The following is a 20701-nucleotide window of genomic DNA, read 5'->3' on the forward strand; positions in this document are numbered from 1 at the left end:
CAAAACTTGGGTCCAGATCCAAATTTTCCTGAAGTGGGTGAAATCTGGGGTTTGGGTATAGGTCTATCTTTGCAATATTTTATATTCTTATTTGTTTTAAAATGATGTAACATCCCACACTGTTTAGAGGACAGTACACCATTAGCAGTGAGCTCTGAAGTCTTAGCTTCAATCAGAAATTCACGCAAAGAAGCCATAGTTTAGTTTTGGTCGTTAAACCGTTGAAGTATTAAAAGCTGGTTGGTGACTGGATAACTATTTCTGAAAAAGTGACCCTTCCCCGCTTACTACCCCAGGCCACAATTGATGGCACATTTTATCAGTGCAATGGCTACCAGATGGAGGCTGGGATTAATTTTAATCAAACACTTTACATTTCAGATACAGTGCCCATTCATATTTCAGAAAGTGTTTCACCTCAGGCAAAATTTGGGCATGCTGTACTAAGCAACATTTTTTACATATATTCATATACTTTTTTTGAAGGGAATTTTCCCTTTGAAATTTCCTTGGTTCAGAACACTGGAGAATTTCAGTTCTCATTCAGAAGTGTTACAATTTGAAATGCAACATGGTTAAGTTTTCTGAGACAATCAAATGAATGAACTGTGGGGTCTTTGGCAATGCATGTGGTGCTTTTAGTCTATTTTTTAACCCAGGAATGGCTAACAAAAAGCAGTTGGTTAAATGATCAATCTTGGTATATTGATCACGGCGTCTTACTACAAGGTACATCATTTTATCTTTAGCTCATTGATGCTGTTACTGACAGAAAAGGAAGTTGCACCTCAGATTAGCTGTGTTTCTCAACCTGAGAATAGTCACATGTAAAACTCAGAATCACTTTTATTGTTGAACTAACCTTTTGAACTGTGTTGGTTGGAGGAAGAAGAACAGTGCTAAGTGCTACAGAAAATCAGCTTCAACACATGACAGTACTGTATAAGGCACACGTGATATACTGCAGTATATAAAACCTGTGGCAAGGTCTTCAGCTTGTGTAAATTGGTGTAGCTCCTTTAATCTCAATAGAACTACAACAAGTCACACCAGCTGAGGATCTTGCTATGTGTCCGTTAATATAGTATCATGATACTCACAATCACTGACACTTAGGAGCATATTCCTACCATAAAAGCTTCACACTTCTGTCCCTGGTCTGGTGGGAATGGGATGAACTGCTTGATACCCCATTTCCTGCATGCAAAGACCTCCACATCTTCCCTGAATTGAGTCCCTCACTTCTCCTTGTTCTATATGCAGTGAGGGACATGCAGACCAGCTCTTGCTTCCTCTACTCTTCCGCCACTGATTCCATATGCATGGGCATGGAGAGGAACTCCTGGGAAAGCTCTCATTTCCCCAAATCATAAAATCATAGAAGACTAGGGTTGGAAGGGACCTCAGGAGGTCATCTAGTCCAACACCCTGCTCAAAGCAGGACCAACCCCAACTAAATCATCCCAGCCAGGGCTTTGTCAAACCAGGCTTAAAAATCTCTAAGGATGGAGATTCCACCACCTATCTAGGTAACCCATTCCAGTGCTTCACCATCCTCCCAGTGAAAAAGCTTTTCCTAATATCCAATCTAGATCTCCTCCATTGCAACTTGAGACCATTGCTCGTAGTTCTGTCATCTACTACCACTGAGAACAGCTTAGCTCCATCCTCCGTGGAACTCCCTTTTTGTAATTATTATCTAAATCCAAATTATTTCTAAATCCACTTTATTGCCCTTCTAACAAGATTCCTGGCTGAGAGGTGATAGAGATGATACACCATAGTACTTACAAAGGCAAAAAAGATTATTTTACAAAATGATATGAGATGGCATGTGGGAACTGATCCCAGACCCCTGTGGTGAAATTCTGATTCCACAGCGGTCAATGACAAAATTAGTATTGACTTCAGTGTGCCAAGAATCACCTGTGCTTCCCAGCACCAGAAAACTCCCTATTAAAGTGCCTTCTCTACAGAGTCTGTTATGAAGATGCAGGTGAAGAGTCAGGGCATTGGACTGGCCATGTTCTCTGATGTCATGCTACTACCATAGCCTGGTGACTGAGCATGTGCAAACTTTCTTCACACGAGTGAGTTTTACCCATTATGCAACGCTATATAACAGGCTCCCAAGTCTCATTGACTTTCACTAGCAGTTGCGTGCCTAATTCCTTTAGACACCTTTGAAACTCACACCCTAAATATTTTCCGTAATAAACAGACTAGTCTTCCAAATAGTGAAGGCTTGTCAATGCATATACAGTATGTATGGCCATATCGTACTCCAGTTTAATTTATCATTATGTTAGTAACTCTTGAATTCAGAATTGATATTTGAAGTAAATTTCAGTGCTTGAGGAAGGTGCCAGATTTACAACACTGGAAATCCTAAGAGCTATTATTTTTAAAAAATAACTTAAAATAACTGTTGGCTCTGTCTATGTCCCTCAAGCTTGTTCTGGAGTGACAATAGGTAGTGTCAGAAGGGTAGTTCTGTCTTGATGATAAGTTCACTGTTTTGTCCTCTGTACTGAGACAGCCAACACTGATGCCAAGTAATGCTAGTTATGTAGGTGAATATTGTGGTGAGGAGACCTAATCAACGTATTTAACATAGGAAAAGTTACCAAACTGACATTGGACAGAAATTAATTTTGGTCAGTACTGACCTAGGTTCAGATTCCAGCCAGTGACGAGGAATGTAAAGCACCATAGCTTATTATGTAATTTTATTAAGAGACTACAGTATCCTCCAGAAATGGCCTAAAGTACTATAGTAATAATACTGTAAGCTGTTGTGTTTTAAGACAGAGCTGCAAGGAAATTCCTGACCTAGCAACACATGACACAGTACCACATGACGTTCTCATAAACAAACCAGGAAAATGTGGTGTAGATGAAATTACAATAAGGTGGGTGCACAACTGATTGAAAACCTTACTCAAAGAGTAGTTATTAATGGTTTGCTGTCAAACTGAGAGGACATATCTAGTGGGATCCCTCAGAAGCCTGTCCTGAATCCAGTACTGTTCAACATTTTCATTAATGACTTGGACAATGGAATTGAGAGTCTGCTTATAAAATCTTCAGATGACACCAAGCTGGGAGGGGTGGTAAACCCTTTGGAGGAGAGGATTAGAATTCAAAATGACCTTGATAAATTGGATAATTGGTCTGAAATCAACAAGATGAAATTCAATAATGGAAAGTGCAGATGACTACACTTAGGAAGGAAAAAGCAAATGCACAACTACAAAATGAAGAATAATTGGATAGGTGGTAGTACTGCTGAAAAGGATATGGGATATTTGTAGTGAATCACAAATTGAATATGAGTTAACAATGTGATGCAGTTGTGAGAGGCTAATATCTTTCTGTGGTGTATTAACAGGAGAGTTTATGTAAGACATGAGAGGTAGTCGTCCTACTGTATTAAGCATTGGTGAGTCTTCAGCGGGAGCGTTGTGTCCATTTTGGGCAAGACACTTTAAGAAATATGTGGACAAATTTTAGAGAATTCAGAGGAGAGCAACACAAAAGGTAAAGGGTTTAGAAAACCTGATCTACGAGGAAAGAGGAATGTTTAGTCTTGAGAAAAGAAGACCAAAGTGGGGACCTGATAAGGCTTCAAATGTTTTAAGGGCTATTATAAAGAGGATGGTAATCAATTCTTCTCCATGTCCACTGAAAGTAGGACAAGTAGTAATCAGTTTAATCCGCAGGAGGGGATTTTAGATTAGATATTAGGAAAAAAATCTTTCTAACTATAAAGATAATTAAGCTCTGGAATAGGCTTCCAAGGAGGGCTGTGGAATTCCCATCATTGATTTTTTTTAAGAACAGGTTGGGCAAATACTTGTTAGGGATGGGCTAGGTTTATTTGGTCCTGCCTCAGCTCAAGGCACTGACTTAGAGGACCTCTCGAGATTCCTTCCAGCCCTACATGTTTGTGATTGTATGATTCTATTACACTAGGAAAATACTCAGAACAGACAAATTATTCTTTATGGATCAACAATTGCAGTATAAACACATAAGTCTAGCTATGAATAGAAAATTACGTGTGTATTCTTTCTGCAGAAAACCATATTCTGGAGGATGTGAATAAATGTGTGATCGCCCTCCAAGAAGGGGATGTTGATACACTGGACAGAACTGCAGGTGCAATCCGTGGCCGTGCAGCCAGAGTCATTCACATCATTAATGCAGAGATGGAAAACTATGAAGCTGGTGTTTATACCGAGAAGGTACTGGAAGCTACAAAATTGCTCTCAGAAACCGGTAAGCTTATTCTACTAAGTTCTCTAACATATTAGTTTCCTAACCAGTTTAAATCTGTATTTTCAGATCTGTAATTTAGAAGAGCATCTGTGCTCTCTCTGTGTGGGTGGATCTGCTTGTTAGTGAATAAAGTTCATGTTTCAAAACAAAACAATAAACAAGCTACCCTGATGTTAAAAAAAAGCACAGAAAAAATAAATCCAAATAATAAGGCTCATTTCAAAACCCCATGTCCTCTCCAAGTGTCTAAAAAACCTCAAAAATAACAAAGTTTCAGTGAGAGTACGTTGGAATGACTGACAATTCATTATATCACTTTAAAAGTAATAGAATTTCATAGTTATTTCCTTGTAGGTCTATGTGCAGAATCATAAACTCTTTGCATTCCTCTTCTCACTCATATACTTAGAGACCACAGTAGTTGATCTAGGCTTTAAGTCACTAGGACACTTCCAATTTTGACAAATAACTAATGAGCAATTCAAGCACATGTAGCGACAGATAATAAGAGTAACTATAACATTAAAGGGAAGCAATCAGATTTGTTCCTGCAACATTGCAAATCCGTTATCTCTGGTAGCAGGTTTGTTAATTTATGATATATAAATCAAGCTGTAAAACAAGCTAACAAAATATTGTAATATGTGCATTATAATTTATTATTATTTTGTTGTTCCAATTAAACAGTTGGTCACATAAACAAAACCGGGAAGGTGAAATGTTAGTAGTTCTGCTTTCTATGTCCCTTCACTGTAGTAAACTGGAGATTAAGGACTAAATCCCAGATTCTGACTGTACATCTTTCAGTTTATGAGTGAAATTAGAGGAGGCTAGGAGACAAATTTTGGCTTCTCAGAACTGATTAAATGTACCCTTGCTTTGAGCTGTGGAGGGACATCTAAACTGAGGCTTTAGCATTTGGGGGCATGGTCTATACATTATAGCACATATCCTGCCACTTAGACCTAATCAACCTGCATCCCTTAACCACCTCCTTTGCTCATATTACTTTTGGATAAACCCAGAAAAAAGGGGACTATCAGGGGCCTAGAGAGCTTATTTTATGAGAGGAGACAGAAAGAGCTTGGCTTGTTTAGCCTAGCAAAATGAAGGCTGGGAAGGGATATGATTGCTGTCTATAAATACACCAAAGGAGCAAAAACAAGGGAATGAGAACAGTTATTTAAGCTTAAGGACAATGTTGGCACAAGAACAGATGGGTATACATTGGTCATGAATAAATTTAGGCTGAAAATTAAAAGGTTTCTAACCATCACAGTGAGGTTCTGGAACAGCCTTCCAAAAAGAGTAATGGGAGACAAACACCTAAATGGTTTTAAAATGGAGCTTGATGTATTTATTAATGGGATTATATGACGGGTTGCTTGTAACAGCAGCATATGGGACTTCATGACCCAGGTGATCACTTCCAGTCCTGTGTTCCAAGATGTCAGAATTTGGCCCTACACTAAGATGCTGGTGTGGTTGTCCTCTCGCCATAGTGTGTTTCCATAGAAAATCTTTGTCTAGTTCTTAGTCAAGGAAGCCCAAGAGGATCAGAAAGTAGTTATTATAATTCCATGTTTATTACATAATCAATAAAAGATCAAAAGTTCTAAACTAAAACATCAGCTTCAAAAAGGCATTTCATTAGCAAAATAATATAAACTCTAGCAGTAAGCAATCATTATGAATTCACAGAAGGAAGATCTGAACTGTCCAGTTTGATTGGGTTCTTGGCTCAATGGACTTTCACAAACCAGCAAAATATAGTGGAGTTTATTTCCATTAAAGCCTTCATTAATAAACTGAGAGATTTTTGAACAATACGAATTAATTGTTAAATAAAACAAAATTAATTTTTAGACCTTTTGTTATGCTAACATTTCTGGTCCTACTTTTTGTAAAATTTTCCAATTCAACTTTCATAGAACTAATTTACAATGATAAAAACACAATAAAATGGATCCACAGCAGGGACATTAAATACTTACATTGCGTAGTTAATGTGTTCTTCAATAAAGCCTGAATTATAACAAAGTGCTAATATCTTTGTATTAAGCATCTTGACCAATTCTTAATTCTTTTTTTAACCCATCCTCTTTCATCCAGTCCCAACATCTGACAGTCAGAGGCTTAGAGACACCGAGAGCATGTATCCCTGACCATCATGGCTAATAGCCATTGATGGCCCTACCCTCCATGAACTTAGTTAATTCTTTTTTTAACCCAATTGAATTTTTGGCTTTCACAACCTCCCCTGGCAACGAGTTCCACAGGTTGATGGTGCATTGTGTGAAGAAGTACTTCCATTTGTTTTAAATCTGCTGCCTAATAATTTCATTGCGTGATCCCAGTGCTTGTGTTATGTGAAGGGGTAAATAACACTTCCTTATTCACTTTCTCCAAACCATTGATTATTTTCATGACCTCTGTCATATCCCCACTTAATCATCTCTCTTCTAAGATGAACAGTCCCAGTCTTTAAATTTCTCCTCATATAGAAGCTGTTCCCTAATAATTTTTGATGCCCTTCTTTATGCTTTTTTCCAATTCTAATGTATATTTTTGAGATGAGGTGACCAAAACTGCATGTAATATTCAAGTTATGAGCATACTATAGATTTAAATAGTGCCATTATGTTATTTTTGTCTTATTATCTATTCCTTTTCTCATGGTTCCTAAGAATTGGTTAGCTTTTTTTTTTTTAACTGATGCTAAACATTGGGCAGGTGTTTTCAGAAAAATATCTACAATGACGCCAAGATCACTTTAACAGCTAATTTAGACCCAATCATTTTGTATGCATGGTTAGGATTATGTTGTCCAATGTGCATTACTTTGCATTTGTCAACATTGAATGTAATCTGCCATTTTGTTTTCCAGTCATCCAGTTTTGTGAGATCCCTTTGTAACTCTTCTCTGTGAGCATTGGACTTAACAACTTTATTAATTTTATATCATCTGCAAACTTTGCCATTTCACTGTTTACCCCTTTTTCCTGATCATTTATGAATATGTTGAACAGCACTGGTCCCAGTGCAGATCCTTGGGGGACCCCACTATTTACCTCTCTCCACTGTGAAAACTGACCATTTATTTCTACCCTTTGTTTCGTATCTTTTGACCAGTTACTGGAGAGGATCTTCCTTCTTTTCTCATGACTGCCTACTTTGCTTAACAGTCTTTTGTGAAGGCCTTTGTCAGAGGCTTTCTGAAAATCCCAGTACACTATATTGACTAGATCACCTTTGTCCACATCTTTGTTGACTCTCTCACATAATTTTCATAGATTAGTGAGACTTCATTTCCTTTAACAAAAGCCATGTTGACTCTTCCCCAATATAACATTGTCATTTATGTTCTTTACTATAATTTCAACCAATTTCCCTGGTACTGAAGTTAGGCTTACATGCCTGTAATTACCAGGATCACCTCTGGAGACTTTTTAAAAAATAGGTGTTACATTAGCTGTCCTCCAGTCATCTGATATAAAGGCTGATTTAATCGATAGGTTACATACCACAGTTAGTAGTTCTGCAATTTCATATTTGAGTTCCTTCAGAACTCTTGGGTGAATACCATCTGGTCCTGGTAATTTACTACTGTTTGATGAATCAGTTTGTCCCCAAACCTCCTCTACTGACAGCTCAATCGGGGACCGTTCATCAGATTTATCACCTGAAGTGAATGGAAGAGTGTGAGAATCTTCCTCACTACTTCCGTGAAGACTGATGCAAAGAATTCATTTAACTTCTCTGCAACAGCCTTGTCTTCCTTGAGTGTTTCTTTAGTACCTCGAATGTCCTGTGGCCCCACTGATTGTTTGGCAGGCTTCCTGCTTTTGTTCGTTCTGGTTGCAAGTCTTCTTGTCTTCTGTTCTCACTTGCAATCTTCTATTGTCCTCTATCTCTATCATCCTCTATCCTGGAGCTCTATCATCCTCTATTCTGGGGCTCCAAACTCAGGCTATCTCCATTGTCTATTCCCCTTTTCTTGATTTCACATCTTCTGTTATTGTCTGCTTCTCCCCTTCATTATCCGACTCACCAAACAAATTACTCAGCTCTATTTCTTCTTCGTTAGCTGGTCATTTCCTCTGTTTTGTTCTCAAAGACACATGCTTCCACTGGCCACTTTCCTCTTCCAGCAGTCTGCCCTCACAGCTCGCTAGACCAGCACGCGTCTGCAAGTCTTGAGATTTCCCGTCAGCCCTCTCTCTCTCCTTCCTTCCATCATCTGCTGAAATCCCCTTTGAAACTGAACCGTAGTTTCTAGCTGCATCTCCTAACCTTAGATCTTCTCTGCCTTGGATCTATCAGGGTGGCATTTCATACATACAGGCGTGGTTCCTATGCTATGGGCTGGCTAGATGGCTTCTGGAAGCCCTGCCTCTTAATCAAGGTTCAGCTATAATCAAAGGCTCTGCTTCTCTCAGCACACACTGCCCCCTACCAGACTTTGCAGACTGAAAGCAACCCAGGAAGCAGACAAGCGTACTCTCAGGAACACAGTCACTGCCTCTAAGACATAGGGGCTTGCCTGCCTCCCTTCTCCTCCAACAAGATCTCCAGTCAAAGTCCCCTGTTTTCAGCTCTGTCTGCTGGCTCCTGTGCCACTGCTCAGACAGCCACACACTGACAAATAGGAGTTGCATTTCAGTGGAAGCACACATGACTGTGAGCCAGAAGACAATGACTAAGGCAGAAATCCTGTTTGTGTGGAAGGCAGTGGAGTGACATTGATTTACATCAGCTGAGGATCTGGCTCATACTAATTAGTAGTTACACAGTGCAGTGTTTTTCCAACTGCAGTTCTCAAAGCACCTTACAAAGGTACGATTAGTCCTGCTTCGCAGATGATTATATTGAGACACAGAAGGGTGAAGTGACTTGCTCGAGTCATATAATGAGTCAGTGGAAGAGCTGTCAGTAGCTCCCAAGTCTCCCAACTCAATTCTGTGCTTAGTCCATAGAATCATATTCCCTCCAGAGGTGAGTTCGACAAAGATACAAGTTATGTTGTTTGTTCTGCCACAGACCAACTGTGGGGCCTTAGGAAAAGTCCCTTAACAGCTCTTCCCTGTGGTTTCCTGATCTGTAAAATGATGAGAGTAATATCAGACCACACAGTGCTGCCATGAGCCTTAATTTATTAATGTCTGTAAAACACCTGGACATCCTGAGAAGATATGATAGAAGGACAAAGTATTATCATTAGATAGGGACAGATTCCACCCTCAGACATGCATGTGGGATCCTAGTGGATTCAGTCGCTCTGAGTATGAGACACTATGGTAAATCCCTAATCTTTTTTTAATTGAATATTTATTCATTTTTAAATGAAGAGCTTTTGAAGACTCAGGGAAACTAATTTAAATTATAATAGTGAGGAAAAATAGCACTGCACACTTCCTTGATTATTATTATTTACTCTTTCAGGGATCAGCTCGAGGAATGCATCTAGCTGTTGAGGTGTAAAAATGCAAATTACAAACTATGGGGAGTCCATAGCCATATGCGTTTTTTTTTAAAACTGGAAGTTCAAAGAGATACTGGGCCAGAAATCAGCAGAAATCAGCACAGCTCCACTGATTTAGACCAGTTGAGCAGCAGTATGCTGAGATTTTTGAAGACAGATTTCATATTTGGTGTAAACAACTCTGCTGATTTCAGGGAAGTGGTGTCTACTTACACGAGATCTGAATCTGATACCCTGATTTCTAGATTTCATTTAATAATCTTCTTTGAATAATTTATAACCCATAATCCATCCTTTCTTCATTTTACTTCTAATGATGCCTTAAAAATATTTTCTCTTTAAATGTGTAGTTTTTTTGTTAGGATTTTTTTTTCTTGTTCTGTGTTTCATTTTTCACTGCTTTCTTAGCTATGTTGAGTTGACTGGTGACCTTTACTCTTGTGCTTGTTAGAGCCTGTTATGATCACATTTATGCCTCCAGTGTCTTTGATATTAGCATTAATTAATGACATGCTGGTTAAATCCTCTTGAAAAATGACATAGTTTCCTTTCCTTTTAAAAACAAAGCAGATGCTTGACTCCCACTGCATGACAGTTGCAGATATCTAAGAAAAAAACCCATGAAACCACAAAGTCTAAGTGACTTCTTGGAAGTATAAAAGCTAAATTGTCATGGATTTCAATGGGTCTTATTTGTAACCTGCAGTGAGAAAACAAGGCCCCAGGGTTTAATCTTCTGTTTTGTCCTGCATTCTACAATAGTGCATGGATTTTAGTTTTCTTTGTATTACAAGCAATTCCCTGTATAGTTAGCTCTGTCTTTACAACCAATGGAACATAAAGGGGTTATTAAGAATAACTTTAATAACTTAAAATACCTTGCAGATGTATTTGACTTTGTGAGCCCTATGCTAGTGTTTTTTCATATATATGCCACTAATTCCAATTGATAATAGGTGTAGCTATCAATTGCCAGTTTATGATTGGCTGTGGATTAAAACAAATAATTATATTTTTCTTTTTATTTTGCAGAAATTCATGCATTTCTATCTGCCATACTGTAATATTATTATTTATCATTTGTATAGCACCATCTGTGTAAAACGTAAGATAAACACATACAACATGACTCTGCCATAAATTGCTTTAAATCTAAAGTTAGACAGAGAACATAGTACAATCAACAGAGTCGGAGGAAGGCGGAGTTCTGTTTGGTTGTTAGTCAAAGTAGGCCTTGTAGATCAAGTGGGTTTCTGGGAGTGGTCTGAAAGTGAGCAAAGGAGCCTGATCTAGTGGTCATTAAAGTCAATGGAAAGAGTCCCATTGACCTCAATGAGCGTTAGATAAAGACCTTGGTGAATATTGACATGGAAGCTGTACCAACTCTAGGGATGCTGTGGAAGAAGGCAAAGATTCTGGAGCAGGCAAAGCGAACATCTATGGAATACTTTATAAGTCAGAAGACTGAAATGAATATGGAAGAACCTGGGAAGCCTTTGCAGAGGCTAAAAAGAGAAGGAGAATGAATGGGGGAGCGAAGGAGAGAAAGTGGATAAGATAGATAGGTGGGAACAGAAGAACATGAACAGGAGAGTTTACCAAGAAATGTGGGTGGAGAAGAAAAGGCAAATTTTTTAGATGCTCAGCACAAGAGAAAAAATAAAATGATTGCTGAGGGCCTGGTTGTGCAGGGAGAAGACAAGCAAGGCTTCAAAAATGACCCCATGGTGGATTAACAGGGCTAACAATAAGTTTTATCAGCAGTGACAGAGAAGAGGGGAATATTTAGGAGGAAAGAAGATAAGCTCCATCTTAGATGTGGTGGGGAAAGAGATGTCGGAGTGAAGGCAGAGTTACAAAATTCCAGGATGGAGAACATTTGCACGTGATCAGTATTAATTTCTTGTTTTGCTGGGCTTCAATTGACCATATTTCAGTTTGTTAGTTCCATCACCTTCAGGACCAGAGGCTCTATTTCCAAGAATTCTGAAGGAAACCAAGGCACTGATTCTACAACACACTGAACAGTGTTTTTAAGTGTTTTGATGAATCAGGGACAAAAGATCCAAGTAGCTCATCAGCTATCAGACATATCTGATTTATCATTCCAAACAGCTGTTATGCTAAAAGACTAGAGGGTATCCAACATTACACCCATATTTCAAAAACTGCTTAGTGTAACCCTGAGAATTATAGACCAGAGAGATTTGCTTCAGTACCACGAGGAATAGAATGGGAAACCATTCAACATAGAGTTATTAAGCAAGTAAATGAGTTTCATAAGAGACTGATAAATGAGCGGTGCTTCTGTAACATTAAATTATATATTCCTTATCTGTTACTATTTTTAAAGAGTTTTAAAAAATAAAATTTTAATACAAAAAGAGACTTGGTGGATATAATTTAATTGATTTAGATTTTCAAAAGATTTTGATTAAGTCTTTCACAAGAGGTTATTTGAGAAACTGGTAACCAGGGGGGGAAAGGCAGAGGCCTTTGATGGATTAAGAATAGTTTAAGAGATAGGAAGCAAAGAATAAATGGCCAGTTCTCAGCATGGAAAAAGATTAATCCTGTAATGCCCTATGGTCAGCACTGTGGCCAATGTTGTATAATATATTAATTAACAGGTCAATAGTGAGGAAGCAACATTTGCCAGAAGGAAAATACTGATCTGGCTTTCTCAACTCAGTAAGAAGGACCCCAACAAAACATCATTTTATTTAATTTCACAAAGTAAAGAAATAATTTTTACTACTTGCATGCACTCTAATGGTTCTGAGTTAATGTAATCTCTCAGCAAAATTATCTAGGCATTATTATGGACAGCTTGTTGATGACATCTATTAAATACACAACAGCAGTCAAGTCCATGGATAAGATGTTAGGCTGTACGTTAAGGAGGGTATTCATGAATACCCTGAATTGTTTTCAGTTTTGATCACCACAGCTCAAAGACCTAGAAGAAATAGCAGGATCAATATTAGAACTGTGTGAATATCTAATTTTTTTAGTTCACTGGCAGTTCCAAAAAAACATTTTTTGGGGGGAGGGTCAAACTAAAACCAAATTTTTTTGTGGATGTTCGGGAAATTATTTGACCTGAAACTAAACATTTTGTTTCAGGTGTTTTTAAAAATTTTTTTAATTAACAAAAAAGAAATGAAAGGCTAGATTCATAAAATGGAGGAGATGGTAGTAGGCTTATACCCATTAGCATAGAGGTTAGGGCACTCACCTTAGATGTGGGAGATCCAGGTTTGAATTCCCACTTTGAGCAGGAACTAGAACCAAGCTCTTCCTCACTCCCCACTGAGTTCCCCAAGTACTGGATCATAGTGCATTCTGGGGTGAGAAGTTCTCTCAGTTTCTCTCTATTAAAGCTTTTCCACTTTGTATCTGTAATTAAATATTCATTGGAGCAAGGACTGGAACCCAAATATCCCACCTCCCAAGAGAGTCCCTAACCACTAGGCTATAGAGCCATTTTCTCGCTCTCTGACTATTCATGTATTCCAGGCATCCAAAATTAGGACATCTCTATGTGCCTCACTTCTCCATCTGTAAAATGGGGATAATAATATCATTTACTATCTTATCATATTGTGAAAATAAAATTCATCAATGTCTGTGAAGGCCTTGATTACTGTGAGGATGAGTGCCATAAAAAAGTCTATGAGGAAACTCATAATTCTGTATTTAGAGCAGGGTCTGGTACATGTGCAATAAATAAGACATGGAGCCATGCATTGAATGATGAGGATAAAACAAAATATTGAATAAATACACACACAGTGAGCAGCATTCATGCTTTGCACTGAGAAGGGCAGTGGTCTTATGGAAAAAGTAGTATGTCACCATGTGTGTCACAAGGACTATGTATAAGGGGCCCAGAATAATGGTCATCATTAATTCTGACATTTCCCAATTTACAGGTACTTGACTTTGCAACCTCAACATGTTTTTTGTGTTGTTTTTACATTTTTTATACATGTATGTGCAATAGATGTATATACATATAACTAGATATAGATTAGGTGTGTTTTTCAAAGCAACTTAGGTGATTTGGATACCCAATTCGCATTCATTTTTAATGAAAATCTGTTAAGGACTTTTGAAAATCCCAACCACAATAAATGCATGTGTGTATGTATATAGTGAAGGCGCACACTACCAAGAAGTTTCTCTTATATTTCAGACAGCATATTTCTGACTGGACCCAAAGCACTTGGATCACATCGGCTTGTTTGAAAAGCAAACAATGTAACATACTGCACAGTAGTACTCAATTAGAGCATTATGGTAGAAAAAAATATTTTGTTTCTATTACCCACATAAGAATCAAGAATGAAGATTTGTAAATTACACTTATATAACTCTTATATTGGACTAAGATGTAAAACTGAAATATTAAATATTTATAATCTGACAAAGAATTTACTATCCTTATAGAACCAGACTTCGACAAACATCTCAAGCTAAATAAGGTGTCACGTTCAATTCTATATTCATTCCTCAAGCCAAATTGATGCCATCTTTTACAGAGCAGGTCTGATAACCCATTGGGATTATTTTTTAAATATTTTTAAAATACCTAAATTTCCCAATAGATTGTTCTATCCAGATAAGTAAATTAATAATTAGGAGAATACCAGTTAGACTAGGAGAAGCGGTATTCTGAATTAACTTTTTTTTTACTGTGCTTTGTGACAGTATTGCAATATATCCCCCTTAAAGCAGGATAATAATTTGTTTTCCACAGGCAATAACTTATTAGGCAGTGGATCATTCATGGAATTTTGTTTTATTAATCTCTTCCACTTACTTCTTGTTGATAACCCCACTGACACCCTAAATAATTCTGGTCCATCCATACGATGTGCATATGACACTTTATGCAAATATAAATCCTTTGGGTAAGCTTCTCAGATATAGCTCCCCCAGCAGCACAACCGCACCATTTCTGCTGCATCGAGGGTTCCAGCAGGATCTACCTATATTATGTTATGAAACATTTAGCTTTTTAATATGGCTAAATGTATACATCTGAGAACAAAGAATGTAGTCCACACTGACAGAATGCAGGACTCTATCCTGGGAAGCAGTGCCTCTGAAAAAGATCTGAGGGTGGTGGTGGATAATCAGCTGAATATGATCTCCTAATGTGATACTGTTGCTGGAAGAGCTAATTCAATTTTGGGATACTTAAATAGGGGACTCTACAGTAGGAGTGGAGAGGTTATTCTACTTATATGTTTAACACTGGTGTGGCCACTGCTGGAATACTGTATCCAGTTCTGGTGTCCATAATGCAAGAAAGATAAATTGGAGAGGGTTCAGAGAAGAGCCGTAAGAATGTCTAAAGGATTAGAAAACATGCTTAATAGTGATAGATTAAAGGAGCTCAATCTATTTATCTTAACAAAGAGAAATTTAAGAGGTTATTACAGTCTATAAGTACCTACCTGTGGAACAAATATTTAATAATGAGCTCTTCAGTCTAGCAGAGAAATGTACAGTATGGTCCAATGGGTGGAAATTGAAACTAGACAAAATCAGACTGGATATAAGGTGTAATTTGTTAACAGTCAGAGTAATTAACCATTGGAACAATTTACCAGATGTTCTGGTGGATTCTCCATCACTGACAATTTTTACATCAAGACTGGATTTTTTTCCCCCTAAAATAACTGTGCTACGATTTATTTTGGGGAAGTTCTATGGCCAGTGTTTTACAGGAGGTCATACTAGATGATCAAAATGGTTCCTTCTGGCCTTAGAATTTATTAATCTATGAATCATAGAGAGGAAAGATGATTTTGTAGTTAGAACACTAGCCTGGATCTTGGAAAGCCTGGATTCATGGTCATTGTAATGTAGTATGGTATTGGGGGCCATATTTGTTCTGTAGACAGACAGTAGTTAGTTTAACCCTTTAAATTCTGAAAACTGATGTCGTTCTAATGGTATAAGTTATAAGATTTCAATCAAAGCACATGTTTCTGATCCTGAGCCGTAACACCATTATGTGACTTGACTTGTCTATGCTTGTTTCTAAAAAAGTGTAAAATTGCTTTCTGTGGAAGAGAATTAAATTAGCACCAGTTTATCAGAAAACATCACAAAAATGACAGTATAACTTTAATCTGAAGGCAATATTGTGTTTAAACCAAACGAAACCAAACCAAAACCTCCAAAAGTTGCATAGCTAAAACACATTTTATAAAAAGTCAGGAAATACAAATATTAAAGTTCTTATGACAAAATTAATTCAGACATGTAGCACATCTTGTATGTTGGATGGTACACATGTAGCAAAATAAACAGAAGTTTCATAATCTACCTATGAAAGAGAAAAAAGTAAATATGGGTTACATACAGGTATGTGCAACATGGCATCATACAGATTGCCGGTGGAACCTTGACTTTGGCTTTTCCTGACTTTTCTTTAATTAACTGTGCAACCTCACCATTAGAAGTATTCTATGTGTACTGTAGCTGAGTTTTCGTGGAGTGCTGTGCAAACTGCCTTGTTGAGAACCTTTTACATTCTAATCTACTGGATCAACTAACTTGCAATATTTCTGTTAACAGATGTCAACCATGCAAACATTTACACATATGCTTAAATTCATGCATGTGATTTATGCCAGTTGATGTCAATTGGGATTACTCACATATTTAAAGTTAAGCACATTTGTAAGTGGTTTGTTTTTCTTTTAATCAAAACCTAGGATCTGATCTCCTCTGAGTTTTGGGAAAATTCAGATTTGTCTCTGTATTCAGAATCGGTGCTGGCCTCTTCTCTATACTAAACAAGCTGAACCAATCCTTTGTCTCACTCACCATTGAACTTCAAATCCAGATCCAAATTTTTGTGGTTCCAATTGAATTTTGCTTTTGACTTTTGCTGTCTGTATAGGAAAATCTCAGTCACTACAAATGTGAGACTGAAATGCAGAATGTGTGTTTTGTCGGGGGCAACAAAGGTCTGAACTCATCATATATCACTGTCTCAATGTTTTTCCAGTGTGGCCCAAAAGCCTTAACTGGAGAACAATGGGTATTTTGCCTCAATTTCCAAAAATGTGTCTGTGGTCAACGATAATGTATGGTGAGAGAAACAATGGGAATAGGAGTTTATTAATTTAAGATGCTTTTTCATGCTTGTCTAACAATATCAACAACAATAACAAAAGCACTGAGTTAAAAAAGCATTTACGCAATTTCCTAATTTAGTTTAACAACTTTCCACATTTCAAAAAGGCAAATTAAAATGTGTGTGATAGTTGATATTAAGGGACAGACTGTGGCCAGGTTTGGCAGAATACAAATGGTTTGAGCTTTTGCCACCTAGCGGCCAACCACAATTGTTTTTGTGCCAGGATTGCCTCTGGCTAATGCCAACTGAAAAGGCTTTTAAACCCTGCTGCCTATCAAGAGGTGGAGCACATTGGTGCTACCCAAGCTAAAAAAACATGGTCTTTGTCCTCCTCTAGTGGCTAGATGTTTATGTGTCGGTCTTTGAGCTAATAGCCTTAATTCTACCATTGCCGCCTCATTTGCATTATCACCCTGAGAGGGACCATCTGTGCGGCTTGAACCCAGGATGACCTCTAAATTTAAATGTGGAGCCCCTCCTGCTCGAGCTAACGAAATGTGTCCCTTAATTTAGAGGCAACAGGAGCAAATTCATAAACTTCTACACATGGTTTAGGCAGCAGAGTGGGAACAGAGATTTACACGGGGTTAATGTGGATTACACTCTTCCACTAGCTGGAGAATTTGTGTAGACACAATGGATCCCTATACTCCTGTGAGGACAGTCTTACTCCACTCTGGTTTATCACAGAGCTGTTGCTCACTTTAACAATTTAGTCCTAAAAATTCACAATAATGGGTTCTATCACAGTATATTGGGTAAATATGTGAATTTCAAACTAATTTAACCAAAATTCAATATGCAATTTTATCTAGGGTGAGAAGTGCTGCTTACAATGTACATTTTTAGACTGTTGTGCTGAACAAAGTAGCTGCAGCTGCCTTTTAAATGTTTTAAAGTACATAAAGCCAGAGAAGCCATCGGGATTTATCAAGTAAATAATCCCTTACAAATATTCCAAGGCAATATTCTCATTTGAAGTCCACATATGTGAAGCTACAATTTGAGTGAATCTCTGCTTATGACCAGTCTATCTGGAAATACACATTACAGAGCTCCATCTTTTTTAATTTCCATGCATCAGAGTGTCTTGGTCAAGTCAAACTTTAAGACAAAAATAAATAAATGAATAAATATAGCCCAGCTATAAATATGAAGTGCAGTACATATTACAAGCAGAGGGATGAATTACAGTGGAGAAATAAAGTAATAAGAAAACATATGTGGGCTCACTCGGGAAAAAAATCCCACTGGTGAACTTAATTAGGTTGTAGATTAGTTAGTCTCCTTCAGGAAGTGGTAGATGCCTCTTTCAAATATACAGTAGAGAAGAATCCTACATTGTCTGGACTAGGTGACCTTATAGGTCTTTTCCGTCCCTAACTTATATGTATTAAAGAAAGCTCCGCTATCCTCTTATGTAATATATATTTTGGCAGAATAAACTGTATTTTGAGTAGATTTAATCTTTTAACAGGCTCCACTAAAATGAGTCGTGTCTAACCAATTAATTTAAGAGTTTCTCATGCCAAACTCAGATTAAAATGAATACTTTAAATCATGCATAAAGCTCAGAAATGGAAAAGATGAGTCTGTGGTGGCTATCAGTTCTCCTTCTAAATATAAGAGATCATTTCTCCTAGTACTATTGCTAGGAGTTTCTTTTACATATAGACTGCAGGATCGGCCCTATGGAGAGAAATAAAGGGGATGAAGAAGAATAAAATAACAGAAAAAAAAATTATATGTCATTGTAAGGCTTTTGGGACCAGAACTGTTGTTTTGTCGTGGGTTTATACAGCACCTAGCGCAACAAGGTCCTGGTCAATGACTAGAGCTCCTAGGTGCTACTACAATTCAAATAATAAATAATAATTATCTAAATGTGAGAAAAGATGGCCAAACATTTATAAATCTATTCACCTCAAGCCTGATCCAAAGCCCATTGAAATCAATGGGAACTGATCAGGCTGTTAGATCAGGCCCCATATCATACATTGCTTATATTTGTTCTATAGTATGTATGGCCCCAATCCTACAAACATTTATGTATGTGCTTAACTTTAAGCATCTGAGTAGCCTGAAGTCAATAGGACTACTCATGTAATTAAATGTATGTACAATTTGGCCTTAGCTGAAAAAAGGACTGATTCTGGGAACTTTTACTACTCTGCATAGAGTCAATGCCTGTGACTTCAAGGGACTGTTTGTGACGTTTAGCCTTTTGCTCCATGGTAGGTGTTTGTGGGAAAGCATCCTAAGATTTTACAATTACTCCAGTGACAAAAAATATAGAAATGCCCATAAACTACTGAAATAAATAATGAATATATTCATTATGTGTGTATTCATAGAGCATACATACACCCCAAGTGTTAACACCTGGAAGGGATTATTAATTTATAGCCACTAATATCTGTCATTTTACAGACATTACTATAATGAGGAACCAGGGTGCGCTCTTTCATACCTTCAGAAATATCATTTACCAGATTTTTGCACTCTTAGAATTGTTTGGGTGTTGGGGGGACTTTTTTATGCATTGTGAGCTAGGCTACAGTTTATTAATATGAATTAATGGGAGTAATGGCTAAATCATGCTTTGGTCATTTTGCACGAATAACATTGTTATGTACTGTATAAATTCCAAGTTGTGATCTTCTAGGCATGCTTCTGAATGAATTTAACTGACATCTCAGATGAGTCTTTAAAAAGAGAGTGAATCATACTTGGTTAAAAAGTTTTTAATTCTTTGTCATATAATTACAGGTAACTCTTGTTTTCTTTCTCTCACAAAATCTGACAGAATGCCCTGCATGCATCTAAATCAGCACAAATCCAGTCAGTGAACCTTCCTTCCTCTGAAGTGAAACTATGACAGCAGCATTTTCCATGCCCGCGGAAAGTATTTATGCCCAAGGGCAGGGAAAAATATACATGAAAAAAGGTCTGTAATCATACTGCCTTTCATTTTGTTTAATCTAGTTATGCCACGTTTTGCTGAACAAGTTGAGGTTGCCATTGAAGCTTTGAGTGCGAATGTCCCACAACCATTTGAAGAGAATGAATTCATAGATGCCTCCCGCTTGGTTTATGATGGAGTTCGTGACATCAGGAAAGCTGTTCTGATGATAAGGGTATGTAAGGCACCTGGGAAATAAAAGTTGGTGCTTAAAGGAAAGTATCATAGAAGATAAGTGGAATATAAAAACTGCCTGGCATCCACATTGTTTGACATGGAAATGAATGTAAAACAAGTGTGTGTACAGCAGAAAGATCGTGTAGGTAAAGTGATTAGATTATTTTAACACTCGTATCTGAGTCTGAGGTTTGTAAAAGTTAAGCAGCAGGAGCAGAGGCTACAGCAATATGTCATACTACTAGGTTCTGCAAATAGCTGTCTGTGCACCTGAATTGTGACACATCGCACCCTATTGTTCCTCTTTCTGGCCTCTTTAGAACAGAGATTGATGTTTGACATTTTGTAGGTTTTAGTTTATGTAGCCCCATGTTCCCTAGAAAGTAGGAAAAGATGCACCAAAGGTATTTTTGTTAATTACCTAGAGTAGGAGTTGATCACAGTTCTCTGTGGAGGCAAGGCCTATTGCAATAGAATTATTTCAATTTTAGTGCAATTGTTTTGCTAAGATCTTATTTGTTTGTGTGGAAAAATTTCGTGCTAATCTATGCATGCATCTAGGGTATGAGGTAGGTATTGGTGATAACTAAATGAGTAAATCAATTACCTTACTGCTCCACAGAGCTTCCAAAAGGAT

At 37.5% G+C, this 20701-nt stretch overlaps 1 protein-coding gene across 3 annotated transcripts in view; it reads left to right on the top strand.

The window, feature by feature from the left end:
* CTNNA2 (catenin alpha 2) overlaps window positions 1–20701 on the top strand; it is a 689583-nt gene that overhangs the window by 611197 nt on the left and 57685 nt on the right. For all 3 annotated transcript variants that reach the window (XM_067555203.1, XM_067555205.1, XM_067555204.1), the window contains exons 12-13: window positions 4081–4281; window positions 19911–20062. In XM_067555203.1, coding sequence (XP_067411304.1) covers window positions 4081–4281; window positions 19911–20062 — 353 coding nt within the window. The remainder of the gene's footprint in view (window positions 1–4080; window positions 4282–19910; window positions 20063–20701) is intronic.

The sequence above is a fragment of the Emydura macquarii genome, unplaced genomic scaffold (genome assembly GCF_026122565.2).
Source record: "Emydura macquarii macquarii isolate MOO-44397 ecotype Brisbane River unplaced genomic scaffold, CSIRO-AGI_Emac_v2 contig_1568, whole genome shotgun sequence".
Taxonomy (NCBI): Eukaryota; Metazoa; Chordata; order Testudines; family Chelidae; genus Emydura; species Emydura macquarii.